Source organism: Centruroides vittatus, unplaced genomic scaffold (genome assembly GCF_030686945.1).
Source record: "Centruroides vittatus isolate TY-2023 unplaced genomic scaffold, ASM3068694v2 contig_975, whole genome shotgun sequence".
Lineage (NCBI taxonomy): Eukaryota > Metazoa > Arthropoda > Arachnida > Scorpiones > Buthidae > Centruroides > Centruroides vittatus.
Window position 1 is genome coordinate 3,387,201 of NW_027122648.1, and position 24,173 is coordinate 3,411,373.

Below are 24,173 nucleotides of genomic sequence, written 5' to 3' on the forward strand. Positions count from 1 at the left end.
ATTTCTAAATCTTTTCAGATAAATTTTAGATTTTTTATTTTCGTATTTGAATAATTTTTTGCAAATGCACTGTATATAATTATTTGGTATCATTATTTATTAATTATTGCATATAATTTGAAGATTGCTCTCAGCAAATGTATTTTAAAAACACTATTAAGTCAATTAAAGAGATTTTTGTAACTTTAACCGATTAATTGTTAATAGTTATAAAAAAAGTTTTGAAAAATACTATATTTTTTTTCGTTGTTTTCAGTCTTGAGCTGTTCGAAATGAAGTTCATAGTCTGATCAACAAATCTTGTATGTGGATGACCTAAATACTGCTTGTCAGCGTCAGTCTCTCAAGATTATCATGTCTGACGATGAAACTAAAGAAACCCGGAGTGTGATTCTGGATGCGAGAGGGAAAATGTTCACAAATAACAATTCATGTGCATGTGAATAAAGTGAACATTTAAAAAAATTAATTTAAACATTTGAATTTTGAAATTAGGAATTCCAAATTTCAATTGCATCTTATTATTTCAGTGTTGACACGTTCAGTATCATGCATCTCAAACTATCAGTATATATTCTGATAATCTCTGATCATAGTGATTTAGTTCAGAATTAGTTAATCAACTTTCTCTATAAGTGCATAAGATTAAGTTCATAAATAATCAAATTTCCCATTTTAAAAATTTAATACACTCGAAAAATTGTCTTGAAATGAAAAAGTTACGCGTTTCTTAACATTACAAAAGGCATATAAGAGTAAAGTTTATCATCCATATTATTTTCTAATTAATTTTAATTAATTTTAAATTTTAAGGCGTTAATTAGAAAATTATAATTTAGAATAATTTAGAAAAATGTAATTATTATTTAAAACCTTGATATTATATAACTATTTTGTAGCATATCCGAATACGTGAAATCTAGCAATACAGAAAAATTTATCAATTGTTTCGTAATATTGTGATACTTCGTTGAATTTTGCTCGTTCTACTTCTTTTCCAATATCTCTGGTGATATGACAATTTGCTGCAAATATCTTCCAGAATGACTCAATTATTTTAAATAGAATTAAGATGGAGATACTGTTAGGAGGGATTTGATGTTCTACATAATAGAAACGACCTCCCTAAAGTGAAAATAATTCATTTATTATTAAAGTTTCAATATATTTTAAAAAATACACTATGCAATTAACATCACTTACCTTCTTTAAAACACGCTTCACTTCGTGTAAAACCTTCTGCACATTATTAACACTACAAAGTACGTGAGTAGATACGACTACATCAACACTATCGTCTTTAACTTCTTTCATGTCTTCAGCTTCAGAATGAATAAACAAATCCAATTTTACGTTTGGAAATTTACTCTTGTTCTCTTGAAAATATTTCTGGTAACTATCATTAGGATCCACGCATATTAATGATGTCTTCTGTGGATAGTACTTGAAGTTTCTGCCACCTCCAGAGCCAATTTCCAAAATTTTGACTTGTCCTTCTTTCAGTCTCTGAGAATCCTTTGATTTAAACGTTTTTAAACTTTCAAATAACTTTTCTTTATATTCAATAAGCAGTTTTTCGTGCTTTGATTTAAATATTTTCTCCGTAAGGAAAGCGATCCATTTTTCTTGAATCTTCCTCGATATCTTCAAAATAAGTAGAAACGCAGCTAAAATCGTTATTAACAACAATATAATATATTGAATTATTAAAAATATAAATGAAAACATTATAATAAAGAGAATTTTAGCGCAGCTGTCTCAAGTTTCCTGTGTTTTATTTAGTTTGAAGATTAAACGTACAGTACAGTAACTTTATCTAAAGTAAATAAAACAGGGAATTTATCTAAATATTTGATAAAAATATATAAAATTATTTTATTATTTTTTAAAAAAATTTTAACTTGATAAATAATATTTAAAAATTAAATTTTAAAAAATTGCAGATAAATTATTATACTTCCTTTACGTTTATTATTGTTTTCGAGTCTATTATTTTTGAAAATACGATTTATGGTTGTTCATTTTACTTATTTGAGAAAAATGGATGCTCAATGTTTACATTTTGTAATATATATATATATTCGTCAATCTATGCCAATGTTTCTCAACACGTTTTCTTAAAAACTGTTCTTAAATAAATTTTTTCAATTAATGTTTTTTTCTAATCGTTCCCATCGAAATTTAAAATAACATACTTTATATTTTATCTTATTTTTTCTCAATATTTAAAATTAAGTATTTATTTATTTGTTTGTTATACGGGATGTTTAAAATTAAACTGACAGTGCACAGAGCGATGTAAAGAAGAATGTACTGACGGATCACTGTGAAAATTGGTGGTTGCCTTAATAGGAACATGGTGAAGAGAATTTGCAAATACAAAATTAGTTAGCTTTCATGTCAGCAAATAGCGTTGGTATGTTAAAACATGTTACAATATCTAATTTCTTGTGATAACATCTAAGTTCTCGACGACAGGAAAGACGTCACACTTTATAGTGTGACGTCTTTCCGTCGTCAAGTGAAACGTTCAATTACTTGCTGAAGCCAAGGATAACACAGCATGTTTCAGCCATTCCCCAAGTCATGTGTCAAGCAACTGTGGATCACACCATATTACGTTTTCAGCACATTTTGCATACTAATGGTTCAAACCTGAGAATTCTGTTTTGTAAAATAAAAGATATTCTTCAACTTGGTGTTTTCTTTATTTTAGCGCACCAACACCAGCTGTTGGCCTAAAAACTAATATTTTTTTTATTCATCAATTCGCTTTCTTATGTTCTTATTAATGTAACCACCAATTTTCACTGTGATCCGTCGAGTAGATTTTTCTCTGCTATCGCTCTGCGTACTATCATCTGCTTACTTATAATCTACTGATCTATATACTGGGTGTTCCATATAAAATTGGTCCTACTCACTGAAAACGGTACAAATGGATTTAGAAAAAGGACACCCGTTAGAAATTTTATTATAAAATTACTTAAACTTATGGAAGATGTTGAAAGTAATGTCATTGAAGGAAAGCATTCGTAGAAGCAATGGAGCTTCCTTCAGTCGTATATTTCCGATATTGGTCTCATACAGTTTTCCTTCTAAATCTCCTATGAAAGTTACATCACTAATGTTTCGTCATTCTCAATCGGGGCAATTTTAAGTGGGACACACTGTCTATATGTCCGTTATCTGTCATTTGATGTCTGATAGTGCTATTTATATTTATGAATGTAAATAGCACAATCATACATTACGGTGTAATTCACGTTATTTTATCGTTTATTTTTTATACCTTAGAATTGACTTTTGCTTCTTTGAGAGGGCAATATCGCACGTTGAGAAACATTGGTCTATACAAACTCGTTCATAAAAATCAAAATTAATGTTGAAAATACTCAATATCTCGAAGATTGGGTTTTTAACTCCAGAGATCCAGCATGGATTCTGTCATGAATACCAAAAAGTCTAATTGTGGATATAGTCATTTTTAATTATTGGCTCGCTATCTATCTGGTTTATAATGAAAAATCATGCATTAATTAATTACAAATATTGATTTTCCATTTAATATTTATGATAAGCAAGGCCACTCCTAGAATTTGCAGGGCAAGGGGCAAGAGTCGATATTATTGAAAGCATGTAATTGAAAACAAATAACCTTACTTCTCTACTTCAAGCGCCATTTAGGTTTGGCTGAAATTTATTGTAACAAAATCATAAAGAAAAATTTTCATATTATATATAAAATTTTCTTTGTGATGTATATATAAACGAAAAACATCGAAAAATGTCACACACAGACAATAAGACTCAGAATCAACATTGCACTTTAGTAAACCGGAAGTGCCACCATTATTTTTCTTTCGCTTCCAAGGTTTCATTGAAGATTTGGAGTACATCATATTTTGAGTTAAAAGTTCGTCGTAATCTGTATATATTCTGAAAGTTGTTATATATCAATATTTATTAAACATTTAAGTAATTACATTTGTGTTTACGGTTGTTTGAGATCAAAATGATTTCTGTATGATAAGGGGGTATATCGGTTGGGTTATAATGCGGTTCTAATTTAGTTTTTAAAATTTACTCTCTTAATTTTTTAAAGTCATTTTTTATTTAAAATTTTTACATTTTATAATATTTATTCTAAGTATCCGTCTAGCGCTTAGCCAATCAACGCAAATAGTTTTACATTGTTGTTTGATATTAATGGCCCGTAGGGCAGGGATGGCGAACCGTTTTTGAGTCTTTGTCCCGTATAGTGAGCAAAAATATCTTAAAAAATATTTACGCGTGCCGAAGTTTTAGACTTCGAATAACGATATTTAATGAAATGGAGTGAAAACGCTTAATTAGAGTAAATGTAAATAAGATGATTGAAAAAGGATGATTAGATGATAAACAGAAATCGTATGAAATGTTACGTGCCAGATGATTTCTCCCGATGTGCCACTTTGGACACGCTTGCATAGATTCGCTATCCCTGCCATAGGACTGTCCAAATTACGTGACGCAGGTATGCATGGGTGGGTATGCAGGTGATCGTTACAATGCATTACAAGGAGATGGGAGGATGTTTATAAAACATTACGTAATGCTAGCGTCTCAATCCTTGTGTGACAGAATGATTTATTTTTGTTTCCGAACAGTTACGTAGAGAACCTTGCTGTTTATGCCACTTCGTACGTAATTAATAAAGTAACGTAACGTTCAGTATCCCATACTGTGTTTTCCTTAGTAGAATTATGTGACTCCATCTAGGATGTGCGTTACGTAATTTTGGAGGTGGGCATGTGCGACGCCTTACTGTACATTACACAGGATGGGATGGTAACTGAAAAGTATAAAAATAACGTTATATAATTTACGGACGATACCATACTGATTCCTAAAAATTCTTATAATTATTTAACTATAACGAAAACAAATACAATCTTCATTGAAACATGAAAGTAATTTAATACAGACTATACCATGTATGTACAGTACAGTACTTGCGGTGTGATTGCCCCATGCACCTCCTAGTTTTTTCAGATACTGTTAATCAAGCACATTGATCCATAAGGAACATCCTCTCGATGTTTTTGTATTGGCACATTGTCTCTTCTTACGAGATATATTTAAATATTTTTATTTTATACCACACTACAACATTATAAACGAGTATACTGTAATAAAGTATTTTTCATATCCAGGCCCGAGTCCTAATATATGTTTACAGATCGACGTCGATGCTGTTAACAATAATATGATGATGATTAGGCATTACAGTAACAAAATAGACTTGCATGTTTACTCTCTTAAAATTTACTGTGAAATACAATTATTTCAAAAACTTTATTTATTTATTGGTCTTTTATTCTGTAAAATCATTAATTATATCATCATAATTTAATTTTTATGAACAGTAATGTCAAATTACAGAGACAATCTTTCTTGGGTCATAGAAATTCTTATGTAATCTTTTATTAGAAAAACTGCGCTCTACAACGGCAGTAGCAAATAGAAGAGTTAATTAGATTCTTAAAGCTATAAAAAATTTGGATTCGAATTCTAAATTTAGTAGCAACTCGCCGACGAACTTGCTGCTATTAAACTTGCTCAATGTAACTACTTCGACTAATAAATTCGCTTTTGATGATTTACTCGAGCGAGTAAAGTTGAAGACCGACCTACCTTTGTCACTAATCGCTCTCTGGTTTGGAAACTCGTTCTATGTAATCATGTGCAGCGAGTAACACAGAGAGTAGATTTCTACGAAAGTAATCTACAGGAATAATAATAGTTGTTTCTGTTTTGAAAAAAGATTTGAAGAGGAGATAGAGAAAAGAAACAGGAAGAGAAGAAAATGAATAAAAGACTGAATATAAAAAGAGAGAAATATGGTGTATCCTATAATGTATACAAAATAATTATTTTTTTATTAAGAATGTCACTACTTTTGGATTAATTTTGCCCTATCGCCATTACGCCGATTAAACTGGCTAAAAATCGTTCCTTAATTATTCTGCAATGTTTTCAATATTAGTAATATAAATGCATATTGGAATTATGCCACCGCTGAAAACGTTGCAGCATTGCATGCCTTGCTAAATTACTACTGAGTAATAAACGAATTGTAAGAGAATCTATTAGCTAAGTGTAACCGGTACCGTTGTGCGTTTGTAAACTCGTCCATTCTCGTGTTTGAATGCTCGCGAGTAGCTACTAGCCTAAACACACCCAATATTATTGAACCAAAACATTGATTTGTTTGTAAGTTTGCATGATGAATTTTTGCAGCGAATGTAATAAAATATTTTAATTTTATTAAAGAAATCGCTTTTATATATATCTCGATGTTTTTCAGTTTTTCATACAGTAAATCCATACATCATTTTATCAATTATTTTATAATGTTACGCTAATAACTGCATCATATTGCTGTAGAAATGCACATAGCTATCAATAAATGAAGTTATTGCTAATGTATAAAATCCGTTTTACATTAATTTATGGGTAAATTTTATAAAAATAATTTCTGTTATAAATGTAAAATACGCATGTTATGTATTTTACTGTAAGTCAGATCTATTCAGGAATATTCATTGATGCTTTACGAGGGTTGGCGCAATATCGAATTTTTGACTTCTTTAAATAAAGAAATAAAATATAGCATATATTTACAGTTATTAATTAAAGATCTTCACCTTAATTATTCTGCAACGTTTTAAATATCATCTAATTTTATAACCCTGTTCAGTTAAGAGTCATATTTTGTTCCTGTAACTATTTCTAATTATCAGTCAGTCATATCAGACATTTCACGGCCTTTGATTTGTAGATACATCACAAATATAACGATACTGCGAAATATTATATAAATCTTATGGTTTTTAATTATAACATAAAAATAAGCTCATATCTCCTGGTGTCTCATGGTGTTTTTCCGTCTCTCGGAACTATTTTAAAAAAATTAACAATAAAACAAAATTATACATTTCTAAAAACTGTTATGACTTTTTTGTCTTTCTAAAATTAATTATTATAGTGTTGCATATATCCATTTAACATTCTTAATTTTTCATACACATGTACAGTACTTTGATAATATATATGTTCTGATCCGAATTTACACGTAAGTTAAATATACTACACCCCAGGTTCTCTCGCTATGAAGGACATCGATCCATTTTCAAAAACATAAATTGGCTTATACTGTCCATATACTGTATTGTCTATTATTTAGTGAAAGGAAAAGGCTTTTGTATGTTGTAGCTTAGTGCCATAACACATTTTAATCAGATCATATATATATATATTATATGAATTTATCAATTTAAATTCCAATCATATCACCAAAAGCAATTTTTTCTTAAAATATAATATCGATTCATAGTAGTTATAAAGGTTCTATATAGGCTATATCTATTAGCCTATATAGACAGTATATGTTTAAAACTTATACAGCATAAGTATTTTTGCTATTGTAACATTTTAACTTAATATACTTCATATAAACTTTCAAAATTCTTAAAATTTTAAATACGTTTTAAAAATATTTCATCGTATAATTTTTGACTACGTCACTTTTTAGTAAATTGCATGAAGTGTCAAAAACACTCGTCTAACTTCGAATTGCTGAAGAATCACAGCTTCATAGGAAAGTAAATGAGATTTTTTTGCTTTATGATTTAAGTTAAACATGTCCTTTAATTAGTAAAACAATGAAGCTAAAAGAAAGAACGTAAACTATTGTAGAACTTTCAATGGAGGAGAAGAAAATTAAAGGTGTGCTTTAGGATTAAAGTGTAAAATATTTGTAAATATATTTGATAAGTCCTATTTGAACACTTTTTAAATCATTGTAAAATGTCACTCGAACTAGAAATGGTATAATTGACATGAAAAATATTATTACATAATCTTCTTTAAAAAGTATTCAAAGAATTCTGAGATGCAGAAAAATAAAAATATTTTTCCAGCATGATTTATACTAAAAAATTATATTTTATATACCTTAAAAAAATCCTTCAAAACTGTCACACGAATTGAGATTGATAAAACAAACGATTAATTATCGTGACGCACCGAGTTATGTAACTTGCCACAATTAGATCCATTTTTGGTATAGTCCAATGAGAAATGGAATCTGTCTGCGAAAGTGGGACAGCCTCGACCCATACTACTCCAGGTAAATTATGGAATATGAATTGGGTTCGAATTTGGATCCCCAAAACGATAGATTGACTACTTTACTGCCCTACAACTCTCAATGATAATGCAAGTGCATATACAGGGTGATTCAAAAGTCACAGAAATTTTAAAAAATAATAACTCACAAACTATTTACAGTAAGATGATGCGGTTTTCACAGAAATGCTTAGAAAGAAACGGGATTTTTTAGATGTAATAAAAATTTTAGTAGCAAAATAGTTACATTTCTTGCCATAGATGGCGCTTGATAAGATTATATAATTTGTGTAGTTGTTACTAGAGCTTACACTAAGAACATTTTTATTTTTTTATTCTTATTTTAACAAATTTACAAATGCTACAGCATTACCTATGCATTTGAATCGCTCTGTACTTGAAAGTGATATCCAAGGAAACTGGAAATCTTGTTTTTGAATGATACCAAATAAAGAAATCTTGAGCAGAGATTGTCAGAGGAGATTGCTGACGTGATATCGTTCCTGGACTATAATAATTGCACAATTCAAAAATGGGTGTATTCTGTAAGTATGGAAGTAAGTGTGTGCGTGTGTCACTTTTGTTCACTCACTTTGAAGCTTATAACTCCTGCGTCTTTTTTCGAAAATTTCTGACATTTTGCAGGGTGGTTTGTGTATTAGGAGGATTGGTATTATTAAATTTTACTGATCAAAGGTCGAGGAAGTTGGGAGATTAAAGAGAGTTATGTGTCATATCTCGAGTAGAGTCATACTTAATGAGACTTTACTCGTTATTAACATTCACAATTTTTTTTATTAATAAAACTTATCTCTACCCTCAAAATTAAGTTTTTTGCCATTTTATAATAATTAAAAATATAAAAAGTTTTTAATAAAATATCATAACAGATGGCGCTACATGTAGTTTTAAATGTTGCCAGGAATGTTAAGCAACTTGTTGCTGAATTTGTTTTTATTTTTTTTACTTTTTGTCAAAATATAAGCGTTTTCGATAAACTTTATTGTTTTGAAACATCTCAACGCCTAAGATCTTTACAATAAGAAAAAACCCAATAATAGTGGTTCATTTCGAATTGGAGTAATTAGGGGAATTAAAAACATTTAAAACAACTTCTCTGTAATTATTTTTGAATCTTTTATGGAAGATAATAATGGACACTTGGTATTAATTTTTTTCTATTTTATTTGCAATTTATTTTCAATTTTAAAAACATCTTTAACCCTTTTTTTATGAATTTGACGTTTTTTTTTCATTTATACCATTATTGCAACCCATGAACAATATGTATATAAAAAGAAACAAGCATAGAAAAATACCCTACAGCCAATCAGAATCATAATTTCAACTAAGACACGTGATCTATAGTCTGCCAATCGTACAAACGTAATATAGCACTCCAGCAAACCGGAAGCATCACTATTATTTCTCTCGCGCTTTCAAGATTTTATCGAATATGTAAAGTACTTATATTACATTTTTAGTTAAAGTTCGTCGTAATCAGCATATATTTTGAGAGTAGTTATATATTTATTAAATATTTTCTTAATTACTTTCGTGTTTAGTGTTTGACATGAAAATAATTTCTAGTCCGGAAGATTCCGGTGGAACTTTTTTTTATTTTTAAATTTACTTTCTTAATTTTTAAAGTAATTTTAAATTAAAATTTATACATTACCTAATTTTTATTCCAAAATACGTCTCAACATAGCTAATCAACGCAATTAATTTAACGTTATTCTTTGTTTTATGAATATAGTGGTTGTCCATAAATTACGTAACGCAATCCATGGGTGAGTAAGCGTGCAGATAATTGTTACAATGCATTACGAGGGAGTAGAGTGTTTACAGAAACGTTACATAATGCTAGGATTACAACCCTTGGGTAACATAACGATTAATTTTTGTTTCCGGAGAGTATATGTCACTGCTTTGTACTTAATTAATAAAATAGCGTAATGTTTACTAATGTTAATGTTTATCCCGGGCTCTGTATTATTTCTTAGTACAATTAAGAAGGTCGATCTAGGATGCGCCTTATGTAATTCTGGGGATGAGCGTGCAACACCTTATCGAGCGTTAAGAGGGTGGGATGGTAGTTGAAAAGTATAAAAATAACGTTACATAATTTATGGAAGATCTCATATAGTGATTCCTACAGAGCCTATTTCCTAATTAACAGTAACGAAAACAAATACAAACTCCACTGAAACATAAATAAATTTAATGCAGACTATATCATCTATATACAGTATTAATGCCATGATTGCGCCGTGCACCTGCTGGATTTTTTTAATGTTACGCCTTGTTCATTGATCGAACCGCTAATAATCTTTTTAAATATATGCATTGTACTATATATTTTTTTTATTCTTTTCGTTCACATCAATATTTTTTCGAAGGGAATAAATTTATAACTTTCTTTTAAATACAGTAGTTCTTAACGATATGTAAACATTTTCTATTTACATGGAGTCTCCCCAATTTCGTTTTTGAATTGTAAGTTGGGAGGTCGTCTTATACGCCACTATATTTGAATTTCCACTGAAAAATACACTGTATAGGTAGGTACTGTACATGTTAGCATGCTTATGCGAGAGAATATTTCAAGTTATCAACACAAGCATTAATAATCTCACCTTTAAAAACACCGTAATGAATTATTAAAGGTTATTCGAAGATCCTAAGTATATAACTAGATAATTTTTATAAATAAAAAGCATCCTTATACTTTCTCCCTCTTTCCTCCTCAAGAAACAGATTCTGAACCATGTCACCGTAGGAAGATAATCTCTCGGTTATGTATCAGCAGACTTATATGGAGCAGTCTAATTTACGTAAGCAACTGTTGTGTACCTGTTATATGAAGGGGTTATAAGGGATATAAATTTGGCAAGTAAACCATAACTACAGTTAATATCAATACATCATTTTAGAAATCACATCAATATTGATACTAACGGCTGTTATAGTCTTTCCACATGGCACTCGCCCATCTGAAATTAACGTAAACGTGGCGCCACCTCGTAACTACAAAAATAACTAAATTATATATCACGCGAAACTTATTAGATTGTATAATTTTAATACGCTGTCGATGACATTTTGCCAGTTATAATTAAAATCATTATTATTTACACTTAAAAGTGTAGCCACTTTTATTTTCTTAAAGTTTTATTACATAACAATAAATATTTTTATTTACTGTTATTAGATATCGAAAAGGTACTGACTAGTAAATTTAATTAACTTTAATTAATCATTATAAGCTTAATCTTAATTAATTACTTATGTAGAGTTTTCCGAGTTTTCTTCACGTTTGTAACACCTAAATAGGACCAAATTACGATACAAGTCTTCCCGGGAGGCATTTCTCCTGGGTGGATCACCCACGTGTCGCGTTGCAGTAACCAAATGAGCCAAACCAAACTCCCGATCTAGCTCTTAACGCCTTTTTATTCGCCAAAAATTAAAAGGAGAAAAAATACGTTAAAAAATTTTGCGGTGTCTAAAAGAAACTGATCTTTCTACATGTTTCCTGGTAATGGCCAAATGATCAAGACGGTTTAAAGAGACAGCTTCCCACTCTAGTGAATCTGAAATCGAGTTCGGGTGAGCCACTTTAGGAATTTTTCAGGACTAGTCTGTTTCGGATATGTCGGATTCCGTCCCTTACTTTCCAGTCTCCTATTGTGGCTTTTAACCCTTGTATCACCAAACAAATCCAAACCGCATTAATTAATTCAAAAACACTTGTAACATTTTACGTAAATTATTTAATTTTACAATTTAAAATATACTTTTTCATTTTGAAGAATTACGAGGTCGTATATAACTATTTTTATACTGTTAACAATTGATAATTCTTATTTTAAATATTATCTATTTTATATTCAAGAAAATGGATTTCAACCTTTATTTTGTTGCATAACCAAAAACGTGATATCTTACAATAAATGGAAATTTATCAATATATTTATAATATTGTGATACTTCTTCGAATCCCGCTCGTTCCACTTCATTTCCAATGTCTCTAGTCAGGTGACAATTTCCTCCAAGTATCTTCCAAACTGGCTCGATTATTTTAGAAAAGATTACGGTAAAATTCGTCTCTGGAGAAATTTGATGGTCATAATAATAGAATCGGCTTCCCTAAATGAAAAATATTTTTTCCATTTTATGGATTTTTCGCAAAAGTATTCACAGGATAAATAAACATCACTTACCTTCATTAAAACTCTCTTCACCTCTTGTAAGACTTTCTGCACATTGTTAACACTACAAAGTACGTGAGTGGCTACGACTACATCCACACTATCGTCTTCTATTTCCTTCATGTCTTCTGCTCCGGAACAAATAAACAAATCCAATTTCACATTTGGAAATTTGCTGTTATTCGCTTGAAAATATTTCTGAAAATTATCATTAGGTTCTACACAAATTAAAGAGGTATTATCTGGATAATACTTAAAATTTGAGCCACTTCCGGCTCCAATTTCCAAAATTTTGACTTTTCTTTCTCTTAACCTCTCCGGATCTTTTGATTTCACTAGCTTCAATTCTGTAAATAATTTTTCTTTTTCCTCAGCAATGTTTTTCTCGATATCTATTTTAAGCATTTTCACTAAAAGGAAAGCGAACCATTTGTCTTGAACTTTTTTAGATGTCTTCAAAATAATTACAAATAATACGAAAATCGTTGTCAATAACAATAAAACATCTCGAATAGTAATAAATATAAGCCAAAGCATTTTGATTAAGTGAAGAGAATATCAGCACGAAGCTTCGTCACTCCACTTTAAATACGAGGAAATTAATTTTGAAGGTTAAATTTTACTTTATCTATTGATAGAATAAATATAATGGGAGGTTTATTTATACATTTACATATAATCGTAATACAGTATTTATTATTTTCGAGATTTAAAACAAAAATCATAAAAACGTTTATTATTAAAATTTTAAGTTTCTTAATTTATAATCAAGTTTAAATATTTAAATTAAATAAAATTAAGTTTTTAAATAAATTGATTTTCCAGTTTTAAATGTTGTTTTTTAAATTTAAATAAAAGTATTAAATAAAAGTTATTTGTAAATTTAAATTAAAATTTCTAATTTCTAAATAAGTTATTTTTCAATTAAAGTTAATGAAATTTACTATGTCTCTTGCTTACGTAAGTCAGCAGATAAGAACATATCAGTTAACGAGTAGATGTGTTTATCTATGAAAATAAATGCATGCAGTTCGTACCAAAATATATGTAAGATGAAAATGGGTGTGCTGTTACTGATTAAAAATTAAAACAAAAAAAAAATTATAAAATGTAATCAACGATTTAAATTTATAGTTTACTGGCCGGTTGACTGTAGATTTGTATGAGATGGATGTCTAATTAGGCTTGGATATTTAGGCAGGGTGTCAAGAATTTATCAATCCGAGAGTAGAGCGGGCCCCTTTTGCCTCTTCTTTTAGCTTTTCATTCTTTAAACAAATGAAATACATAGAATGTTTCTTTATTAATAAATAGCAATTTTTAAGATTTTATTTTCTGTTAGTATAAATATCGTCGATTTTATAGGTATAGGATCACTACGAGCTCTAAGTTCTCTCTGAGTCCAGGGAAAATTCATAGTTTTTACTTCTATATGGTTCTGTATCCAGGCACTATAAATCATATAAATCGTTGCAGTAGTGAGAAAGGTCCTCAGTTCCAAATGAGATATTTTGAGTCATTCTTATCGGAACAACATATATTTTCCACTTTTCCAGGGTGAAAGATCCTATGTGTCGTTTTCAATTGCGGCATCTGGATTTCGATCATTATGATTGGAACCAAGTGATGACTCTGATTTTTTGGTGATAAAAAGTCCTATGTGTCTCTTGGACAGTTCTCTACCTTTTTTTTATTTTTGCAACTCTTTCCGCCCTGTGGGCGCTAAGAGGGCCTCTTATAGCAAGCCCATTATGGGTTCGGCCAGGCCCACAATGGGGCGGCCGAGTGGTGAGGGGGGTGGTGCATCCGGATATGTCGGTCCCCGTGACCGACATATCCAGATGCACCACCCCCGAAAAATTCCTGGAAATTTTTCGACCAGTCCAGATTCGATCCCGAGTCCCCCAGGGCAGCAGGCTGCTAACCTTGACCGCTCGGCCATCCGACCGCGACAGTTCTCCACTACTGCAACGAAATACTTTAGGTAGGCAAAATTGGCACTTAAAAGTTCAAATTAGGCAAATTACTAGGCATTAATACCGAAATCTGCCTTTAAAAAACCAATTTCAGTATTAATATTAATCAAACCAATTAGAAGAATAGTGTGCAGCAATTGTCACTGCAACTCTGCCAGGCGCTGCGGAGAGACTATTCTTTTTTGCTTAAATTATATCAATAGCTCTCACCAACAATAGTCCTTTGCTGCAGATATTCCAAATCATATTCAGCAATATGATTTAGAATATCTTCAAAATTACTTTGGATATATACCAAGACTGCTTTAACTGAGCAAGACATTGAAATTTTTGCATTTCCAATTGCTGTAGCTTCACCAGAATCAATATTTGATTAATCTAAAAATGAAGTAAACAAAATCTGCATGTAAGTTAATTTTATAAGTGTTTTCTTTCACCAAATTTATCCATTGCTTTAATTTGGTTTGCATAGTAGAATGCATCTTTTTCCCATGTATCCCAATGGGCGAAAACTGGGTAGAAGGACATTTGGAAGACTCTCTTTAAACATTATTTCTTGAGGGATATTTCAGAAATATTGTTTTTCACTGCATTGATTACAGGAGCAAAATCTTATATTTTGGAATAATCGACATCAGCAGCGCCGCTAGCTGTTTGAGCGCCCGTGTGCAATACCGATTATGCCGCCCCTGTTTAACTACGACTATCTACGCTGAGCTTGCCAGCAATACCAATTTGCCGCCCCCTGGACGTGCCGCCCGCGTGCGGTGCACGCCTTGCACGCCCGCTTACGGCGGGCCTGATCGACATAGATCGTGAACAACACAAATGATATAGAACATTTTTGAATGAAGGGTTTTAAGAATTTTCTCAGTCTTCGGCATGTATAAGGCATTGTCGGTGATAAAAAGAAGAAACATGCCATCCACATTTTTGCATGCCATAATAACTCTGGGCGAAAAAAAGAAAATATAGTAAGACCCCGTTTAACGCGGGGGATACGTTCCATAGACGACAAGTGCTAAATGAAACAGCGTTAAACGAGGTTATTTTAACACAGAGTAAATTGGGAAAGGAGAACACGCGACCAAAAATAAACAAATTTTATTTTAATTTTTAAGTTATTTTTATATTAACCGCTCAACCATCTGGTCGTCATTATTTTATTTAAAATAAATAATTTTTATTTCAATTTTTTAATATTTATTTTTAGAATGGTCTATTTTAGTTGGAAATAAGAATAAAAACTTTAATTTTTAAAAAATCTTATTAAATATCATCACAGTTCTGATTTGGCAACATTGAACATATAAATAAATGTTAATGTGATCTGGCAACACTATCTGTAAAGTTTCATTTGTTTTGAGTTGCCGGCACGTTGTTGATAATTTGGTAATATGGTGAGTGTTTGAAGAAAATTATTTATATATTTAAAATTTCATCAAATATTATAAGGGTTTGTTAATTCAAGTTTGAATGACACTATAACTTTATAAAATAAATTTAAATATTTGAATAGTATGAGTTGTTTCCTGCATTTACATTGAATTGTACTGTAAGTGAATAGGAGTTTTAACATTGAAAATAAATATAAAAAGTAATTAAATTTGATTTAATGAATCTGCAGAGAAACTTTGATGAATAAAAAAGCCTGTCTATTGATTTTTCTACTGACTTTCTTACTTTTTTAAAAGTACAGATATTTAACATTGTTTCCAGAGAAATAATGTTAAATATCAATCACCATCTTTGAATTAGAAACATTTTCAATAACATTTTTGTTTGAAAACTTATATATATGTAAAACACTACAATACAAGATGATATGAAAGGTTTAATTTCTGCTGAAAGTTATTGTCATCAGGCAAAAGTTGCAGGCTTTCTCTCTACAAGTAATAAATTGAAAGGAATTGTAGGTCTAGAAGCTATATTTCATTTTAGTTCTTTAAATTTTTAAATTAATATTTAACATAAAACAATAAAGTATACTGAGAATTAATTTTTTCAGTTGATTTTGAATAGTTTGGCTTAAAATTAGAAATGAAGTTTGTTTATTTATATTATATATGTATTGAGTTTGTATTTTAAATTATTATTTTGATTTTCTTATAGAATGCATCAATTGGAAGTCATGATAAAGAGAAGAAGAAGAAAGAAAGTATTGTCGATTTAACCAAATATTTAGATAAAGCCATTAGAGTTAAATTTCAAGGAGGTCGAGAAGGTGTGGTATTTATTTAATTAATATATACAAGATTGTATTTGCCTTTTTTTATTTGAATGAGAAAATTTGTTGGGTTTATTTCTTTTTAATTCCTTGAATTGTTGAGCTTGCTTTTGTTCTCTTGTGGATCTATCATTTAAATTGCTAATATATAAATATCTAATTTAACATATTTGAAGTAATAAAAATATATTTTATATAACACTAATTTATATTATAGCCACAAAACTCAATATGATTAATTGTAGAAATGCTTTAACAGACTAAATATAATCTTGCAAACTTCCAAACACACAAACTTATGCTTATCTTCAAACAAGTCAATTCAAAAGAGTTGTTATCACAATAACCGATCAGATAATTTATTGTCTGAAGATGAACTAAGCTCAAAGGTATTTGCAAGTTTGTGAAATATTTGTTTATTATTCATTTTATAGTTTTCTCCTCTTCCTTCAGCATTATTAATTGGTTCCATTTTCTGTAGAGTTGTTTCTTTTGTTTTATGTCAAATGCTTTTTCTTGTCATTAACCTTTTATTTGGACTTTGTACCAGCCAAAACCTTAGGCTTTACAACAGTATTAGACAACATTCCACAGACAGTAATTCCACATCATCTCTGATTGACATATTGTCTCAATATTTAACTTTATTGATCTGATAAAAAAAAATATATTTATTAAAGACTGCCATTGTCTCATTTGATTACAGCTTTAAGTGAATAAAAATATACTAATCAACTTTCATATAGCCAGATATCTGATACAATAAAGACATTGCCTGCCACTTTTAGGATTTAAAGTTTGTATGTCAGATTCTCAGAAATTTTGTGGTTGAGTTGACCCAGATGTAGCAGGTCTAGGTCTCATTACCTAGCCACTCTTGTGAATCTCTATGTTAGGTATGAAAAAGGACTTATTTAGCTCTAATATTCACTATGCAAAACAAATAATTGATAATTTCAACGAAAATTTAATCTAAATATTGACATTCTATTGAAAAAGTGTTTTTTCATCTCAAATATATCCATTGCACCAGTGGCGTAGCTAGGATTCTCCGGGCCCGGTGTGGAACCAGATTTGTGGGCCCTGAAAAAATTTTTCTGGTTTTTTTTTGTGATTTTGGGGCCCCCATGGGCCTATCGTTTTTCAGGGGCCTGGTGCGGATTGCACCTACTGCACCCCCTAGCTATGCCACTGCATTGCACTATATAGGAAGTAAAAACATACAGTAGTTATCACTGAACTTAGATCAGTTAACATGCCATCCAATAGATAGGTTTAAAAAAAAAAAGTAGCTCTAATTCATTGCATGAATTTTTTACATAATTTAAAACAAATATACAGTAATTAATCTTTATTTTTCTAAATATCAACTTGAACAAAAACCACATTTATCAGACGTCCGTACCTCCGACGTGGCTTCGCAAATGGAAATCAATCCGACAAGAGTGATTGGACCTGAACCTTTCTTCATTCTCTTCTGTGTCCAAACCCTTTGTAAAGTTTCACCCAGTGATTCATGGCTGAGATAAAACAACTTTACCAATAGTGCTTTATCCACCAATGTCAATATCATAATGAAAACCTTATGTCAGTGCCAGTAACAGGAAAATTCAGAAATGAGCTGTTAACTGTACATCCTGCATTTTATAAGACTCATCAGATTTGCACAATTCCAGTAATTTTCTTGCATTCAGTGCCCGCTATCGACAAAAATTTGAACTATTTTCTTTTCCTCTACCTAAAAAACTCTCTCTTTGTGAGAATAACTTTTATGCAAACCATATTCAAATATACCAATTCTTTCAACTTTTATGTATTTGTAAATAGTTTAAAAATTTATGGGACACCCTGTAGTGTGTGTATATATACATATACTTGTAATTTTATTTAATTTGATTTTATGTTATTTTATGTATGTACTTTTAATTTTCATTTTAACACTTACGTTAAACCTGGTAACCAGAGTGGGTTGTGTTATAGGATAGCTAACATTTTCGATGCCCCTTCTGAGCTCTTCAGGCTTTTTGTGTAAATAATAAGCCGGATGTTGAGAATCAAATATTTTTCTTTTGAAAAGTTTACCATTCGAATCATGACACACACAAACCTTTCAGCAAATTTAAAAACAAAACAAGCGATGTTTTGTGTAAAGCACAGGCATTCCGTACTGATGTTAATGGAAATTTTTAAATGTTATTATCTAGCAGGATTTGCCACGCTGTTGAAAGGGCCATCTCTTCCTTAAAATTAATGCAGGTGATGTTGCATCCTGCTCTAAATATCTCCATTGCCTCCAACCATTTGAGATGTTCTAGGTGGGTGGTGATGAGGATAATGTATGCCGCGTCAAAGTCCGCCGTGATGTCCTGATCAGTCGCATATGTTGAAGGAGCCATTGTGGTTCTGTTATATTGTATGTCAGCCTTATGTTCTTTAATCCTTATCCCCAATGTACGCTTGGTGGAGCCAATATAAACCATTTCTCTGTCGAATCTGTGGTGGTCTATGAGCAGGATGGTGTATATTCCCTGTAGTCTGAAGGGTTCGGAGGGTTTTTTTCCGTTACATAGTATTTGGAAAATGGTTTGATATCTTCTGTACGCTATATTGATCCGAGGTCTCTTGGCTATCATGGTATATAAGAATTTTAAATGTGGATTAAATGTGATGGGGATCCTTTCTGTATTTTTTTTCTTGATTATTTATCTGTCTTTCTGTCAGATTGTTGTATGCTTCCTGGTTACTTCTGTATCATTTACCAGGTTTAATGTAAGTATTATTTTTATCTCATCCCAGGTGTGGAAATGACTAGTTTTCATTTTTTTAGTTATTGCATGCATGTGTAAACTTTATTTTGTATAAATATACATATTTCAAGACATAATTATCTTGTTCATTTATTACAGCATTGTAATTTTTTTCAAAAATTAAACTATGCACCCTTGATGGTTTTTAAAATTTTTATTGCACCCTTAGTAACAAAAAGATTGCCAACTTTGCTCTAAATAACAAAAAAAAAAAAAACTGAAAAGTCTAGCATAAAACTGAAAATTTAATACAAAATGAATGTTTTTGGTAATTTTAAATACCATTGGTGAGTTAAAATTAACATTAATAGAATAATTTTGTTTAGGGCCCAAACATGTATTTTCTCAGGCTAAGGTTATTCTCTGGGTAGCCCTGTCCTAAGCTTACTGACTGCCAGAATTCAAATCTATTTATTCTACTTAATGTTTATGGTACTTATTGTTAAACATACTTCTTGTTGGTCTAATTTGTACCATTGTTTTCTGTGTTGGCAAAGCTGAAAATTTGACTGTTTTGTTGACTTTTTATCAGTTTTGATAGTAAAAATTATTTCATTTTACATTTCTGTCATCTATTTCTATAAATGAGTACTAGCTTTAGTATTCATTTATAGTACACAAGACAGAAAAAGTTTTTTAAAAAAATCTTAACAAATTTAAACTCATTGGAGAATTTCACAAACATTGTTATATGCTTCTGTTGTTAGAACAAATAGTTTGTGATTAATTTAACTTGCACAGCAGTTGAACAAACATTATTTATTTAATTATTTTTATTTAGTTCATACTTCATTAAAAATTTTGTTGTAAAATATTGTTTTCAATTTAATAAAACATTATTTTGTTAAATTCTGATAGTTTATTATATTATTTTTAATACAGCAACAGGTATTTTAAAAGGTTATGATCCTCTGTTAAATCTAGTATTGGATAATACTACTGAATATCAAAGAGGTAAGAAATGTGTATATAAATTAATATCTCTATTGAACTAAGATTTTAAGTTTAATAATGAGTGAATTGTATATATTAAAGCCAAACAATTGCAGGATTAAATCAGGCTATATTACTGCTACTATTAATAATTAAATACTATGTAATGTAGCCTAGAGATAGGCATTAGGCACCATCTTGTATTAAATTTAATAATTATAATTAATATTTATTAATAATAGCAATAATGTAGCCTGATTTTATTTGCTACACACCAACCAATGCCAAATACTATCGGGCTAGAAACGCCATTTCTAGCCCAATAACATTCGGCATTGGTTGGTGTGTAGCTTTATAATATATCAAGTTTAGTGATGATGATTGATTTTATTTGGCAATCAGGCTTTAATATAACTCACTTTCAGATGTTTATATTCCTTGCATATATTTACTTTTTAAATAGATCAATCCAACATCTTGGCAATCAAATCTAAAATGTAAAAAAAAATTTCTAATGTGTTTCTTAATAATGATGTAGTTGGGATCACATACTCTTCTAGCAAATGTTTATGATCCCGAGTTGATCTTTATTGAGAAAATTATAAGAATTGTTTTGTAACAGTTGTCAAGATTTTTATTTTGTTAAACTTTTGATTTAAAAGTGATTTTATGAATGAATGAAAAGTGCATTCTACGTTATTGTCATGTCAGAAATAAAACATCATGCTATTCAAAAATACAAATTTAAAATTTACTTGAAATTTTAAAAAATGAGTTGGCTGTTATTGTTATATTAAAACTTTTTAATTATTACTACTTGAATTAAATTTTAGAGTAATACAACTTACTTTCCTTCATTTAGATCTTGTTTCAAAGGTTGGCCATTTTTTACCAGTAGCTTCAACAGCTCATGAAACTTCTTTTCCATTTTTGAAATGCTCTTATCTATACAAATTCAGCAATATAAAGGTATATTGCTGAATTTGTATAGATAAGAGCATCAATATACAATATATTACATGTTTTCTAGATGTTTCATATTAAATATTATGCCTTTTTACTTTCACAGTTATGACATAATGTTGGAAAGTATGTATTATAATTCAATAAAATTACTCCTTTTAAACTTTTTTAATTACTTTTAATTTAGTATAATTGAAAATTATTGGTCTTCCTAACAGTCTCCTTAACCTCCTACATGTAAAATCTATCACGTACATGTTTAACATTAAAAAACCAGTTCATGTCAAGAAGAAAATTATTTTAAAAACATTCTAAACTTAGAATCACTAATATTCTTTAACAATGCCTGATGCAGGCCCCTGAAAGAGGTCAAAACATTCCATTTTTATTTAATTCAAATACATATTATTTGCTGGAATAATATGTATTTGAATTAAATGAAAACTACACGCTCTACACATATATGGTGAGTAGTTTTAATTTAACTCCTGTTTGAGTGCCAGGAAAGTTGTGTGCGCCTTTTCAGCTTTTTTGCACTTTTATGCCATCTGTATTTATTTACCCATAAACCAACATCACACCTATATTCATTTTGTTACATCCACATCTTGGATTTTTTCACTTTAAATATAACTTCATTTTTAATAACATTAAAAAGTAGCTACTCAGTTTTTAAAGTATAAACTGACTTTTTCAAAAAATTTTGAAAATTTTATTTTAGATATTTTGGCATACTATCTTTGCCTCCTGAACTTAATTCTTCAACGAAATTTGAGATTTCTAGAAGAAAATCATCTAAATCTAAGTTGTCATTTAAAATATTTTATTATTTACTTTATATTCATGTTTATTGTAAAGTACATTTTTTTTTATTAAAGGAATTTTTAAAAAATCAAAGTTGCCATAGATTGCATTATTTGTTGTATAATAAAATTATAGATTGTAAGTTTGTAATGCTGTCCTTGGGTTAACAATTCATTTTATATTGAAATTATAGTATTAATGTCATGTAGACTGAATTTATTTTGTTGTGATTATATCAAAAGTGCCTCTCTTACTTACTTACTTACTACATGTTACTAAAAGATTAGCTGTTATGAATATTTTTATTTTGTACATGAAGCATAAAAATTATGCATACACTTTTTTTGGGTGTAATGTTTTTAAAATATATACATTTATTACTTCATCCTGCCAACAACTTGTGACACTCCTAAATTAGATTGATTAACCTACTTGATTAAATACAGGCAAAAGTATTTACATATTTTTACATTTATCTTGTTATAATCAGTCTAACAATTAAAATTTTATAAGAAAAATCAATTATATTAGCATTATTATAAAATAAGAAATATAAGAGTTGTCAAATATTAGTCGAAGTGTCATACTAAGTAGTTTGTTGGCAGACTGATGTTACTACAAGAATACCCATGTTTGACATTTGTCTTAAAACTTTTCGGACAGACTTTGTAACAAATACTTTTTTCATGTATCATTGCAAGAATATTAACAAATGAAAATGCATTTATATAATTTTATTTTTTTGTCAAGCTTTCCTTAAATATAAATATGTACTAATTAATTCACTTTATAAAATTTATTTGTTATCAAATCAAATGCAAAATTTACTGTGAGAAAAATCACTAAATTTCATACATATTTTTCAGTACTGAATTTTTTCATTACTTCTGGATCATCTATGAAAATTTCAAAATTTTTACAAGTAATTGTTAATGATATCTATTATTTATTTAAACTTTTATATTTTAATATATTTTTAGATCCTGATGATCCTTACAAATTGACAGACGATACTCGCCACTTGGGTCTAGTAGTTTGCCGAGGAACAGCGGTGGTTGTGATTTGTCCCTTGGATGGGATGGAATCCATTCCTAATCCTTTTGTTCAGCATGAATGATCTTTTCAATTTCAACATTTATGCAAAATTTTTTATTCCATTATCATTTGGGATGGAATATAATGTAATCTGATCTTCCAGTATTTATTTATTAAATAATCTTATATGTAATTTCATAATTGCATTAAATTGAAGAAGAGTAGAATTTAATCATATATACTTTCTTGTAATAATACTTTCTTTATGTTAACATTAAATATGAGTTTATTATTGTAATCATTCATACAGAGGAAAAATCTGTTATTCCTTTTAAAAAGACTTATGTTTGTAAGTAAATATAAAAGTTCTGTAATCAGTTATAATATTAAAAATCCATTTTACCATCCCATTCCTGCATAACATCATGTATATATTAAAGATTAATTATTATGAAACAATAAATTGAGTATTTTAGTAATTACTTGGAAAATATATTTACAAATTTCTTTGGAAAAGTGTTTTAATAATAACTGTGCAGTAAAAAATTTTCAGTAAATTGTTTCTTTCTAAATGGAAAAAACTATATATACCAAATACATACACATTTACAAAAGTTTTTGCTCTCATAATAGGTTACGTTTGCAACTTTAGTCATTAGCGAGGTTGAGACTGAAGTTTTAAACACGAAAACATGAACGTAGGACATTCAGCGCCGCTTTCCTGTAAGCCTAGAAGTTTGACAATGGCATTTGGAATGTCAAGCATGATTCCACTGACTTTCCAAACACCATTGTCAAACTTTTAGGCTTACAGAAAAGTGGCACCAAATGTCTGACGTACACCTTTTCTCATTTAAAACTTTGGCCTCAACCTCGCTATTAATATCTTCTCACCAGACTGTAGAATTTAGATTAGAATTCTTCACAGATGATGATTTTGAGGCAAGCTAGATAGTGTTGAGTCTGGTTCCTTAACACTTCATCCATGTATAAATGGGTAAAATTGAGGTTTTGATTGTTAACTTGATCTCTGATACCCATA

General features: G+C 29.7%; 3 protein-coding genes across 3 annotated transcripts; 1 reads left to right on the forward strand and 2 right to left on the reverse strand.

Annotated features, from left to right (window-relative positions):
- Window positions 1-864: 864 nt before the first annotated feature.
- Window positions 865-1,757, reverse strand: LOC136985650 (thiol S-methyltransferase TMT1B-like). Its single transcript, XM_067282975.1, has 2 exons — window positions 1,204-1,757; window positions 865-1,125 (listed from the first exon to the last, which is right to left on the reverse strand). The coding sequence occupies exons 1-2, from the start codon at window positions 1,726-1,728 to the stop codon at window positions 889-891; spliced, it is 762 nt and encodes a 253-aa protein (XP_067139076.1). The 5' UTR covers window positions 1,729-1,757; the 3' UTR covers window positions 865-888.
- Window positions 1,758-11,564: 9,807 nt separating this feature from the next.
- Window positions 11,565-13,014, reverse strand: LOC136985635 (thiol S-methyltransferase TMT1B-like). The gene is made up of 2 exons (XM_067282955.1): window positions 12,399-13,014; window positions 11,565-12,324 (listed from the first exon to the last, which is right to left on the reverse strand). The coding sequence occupies exons 1-2, from the start codon at window positions 12,921-12,923 to the stop codon at window positions 12,088-12,090; spliced, it is 762 nt and encodes a 253-aa protein (XP_067139056.1). The 5' UTR covers window positions 12,924-13,014; the 3' UTR covers window positions 11,565-12,087.
- A 2,682-nt stretch (window positions 13,015-15,696) lies between these two features.
- On the forward strand, window positions 15,697-23,613 carry LSm7 (U6 snRNA-associated Sm-like protein LSm7). Its single transcript, XM_067283034.1, has 4 exons — window positions 15,697-15,762; window positions 16,475-16,586; window positions 20,279-20,350; window positions 23,077-23,613. The coding sequence occupies exons 1-4, from the start codon at window positions 15,760-15,762 to the stop codon at window positions 23,211-23,213; spliced, it is 324 nt and encodes a 107-aa protein (XP_067139135.1). The 5' UTR covers window positions 15,697-15,759; the 3' UTR covers window positions 23,214-23,613.
- Window positions 23,614-24,173: the final 560 nt, after the last annotated feature.

Excerpts from the sequence above, each read along its gene's own strand:
- LOC136985650 (XM_067282975.1), bottom strand. The coding sequence starts at position 1,728 with ATGTTTTCATTTATATTTTTAATAATTCAATATATTATATTGTTGTTA. Across the intron at positions 1,126-1,203 it reads TGAAGCGTGTTTTAAAGAAG|GGAGGTCGTTTCTATTATGT; the intron begins GTAAGTGATGTT and ends TTTTCACTTTAG.
- LOC136985635 (XM_067282955.1), bottom strand. The coding sequence starts at position 12,923 with ATGCTTTGGCTTATATTTATTACTATTCGAGATGTTTTATTGTTATTG. Across the intron at positions 12,325-12,398 it reads TGAAGAGAGTTTTAATGAAG|GGAAGCCGATTCTATTATTA; the intron begins GTAAGTGATGTT and ends TTTTTCATTTAG.
- LSm7 (XM_067283034.1), top strand. Across the intron at positions 16,587-20,278 it reads ATTTCAAGGAGGTCGAGAAG|CAACAGGTATTTTAAAAGGT; the intron begins GTGTGGTATTTA and ends TTTTTAATACAG. Across the intron at positions 20,351-23,076 it reads TACTACTGAATATCAAAGAG|ATCCTGATGATCCTTACAAA; the intron begins GTAAGAAATGTG and ends ATATATTTTTAG.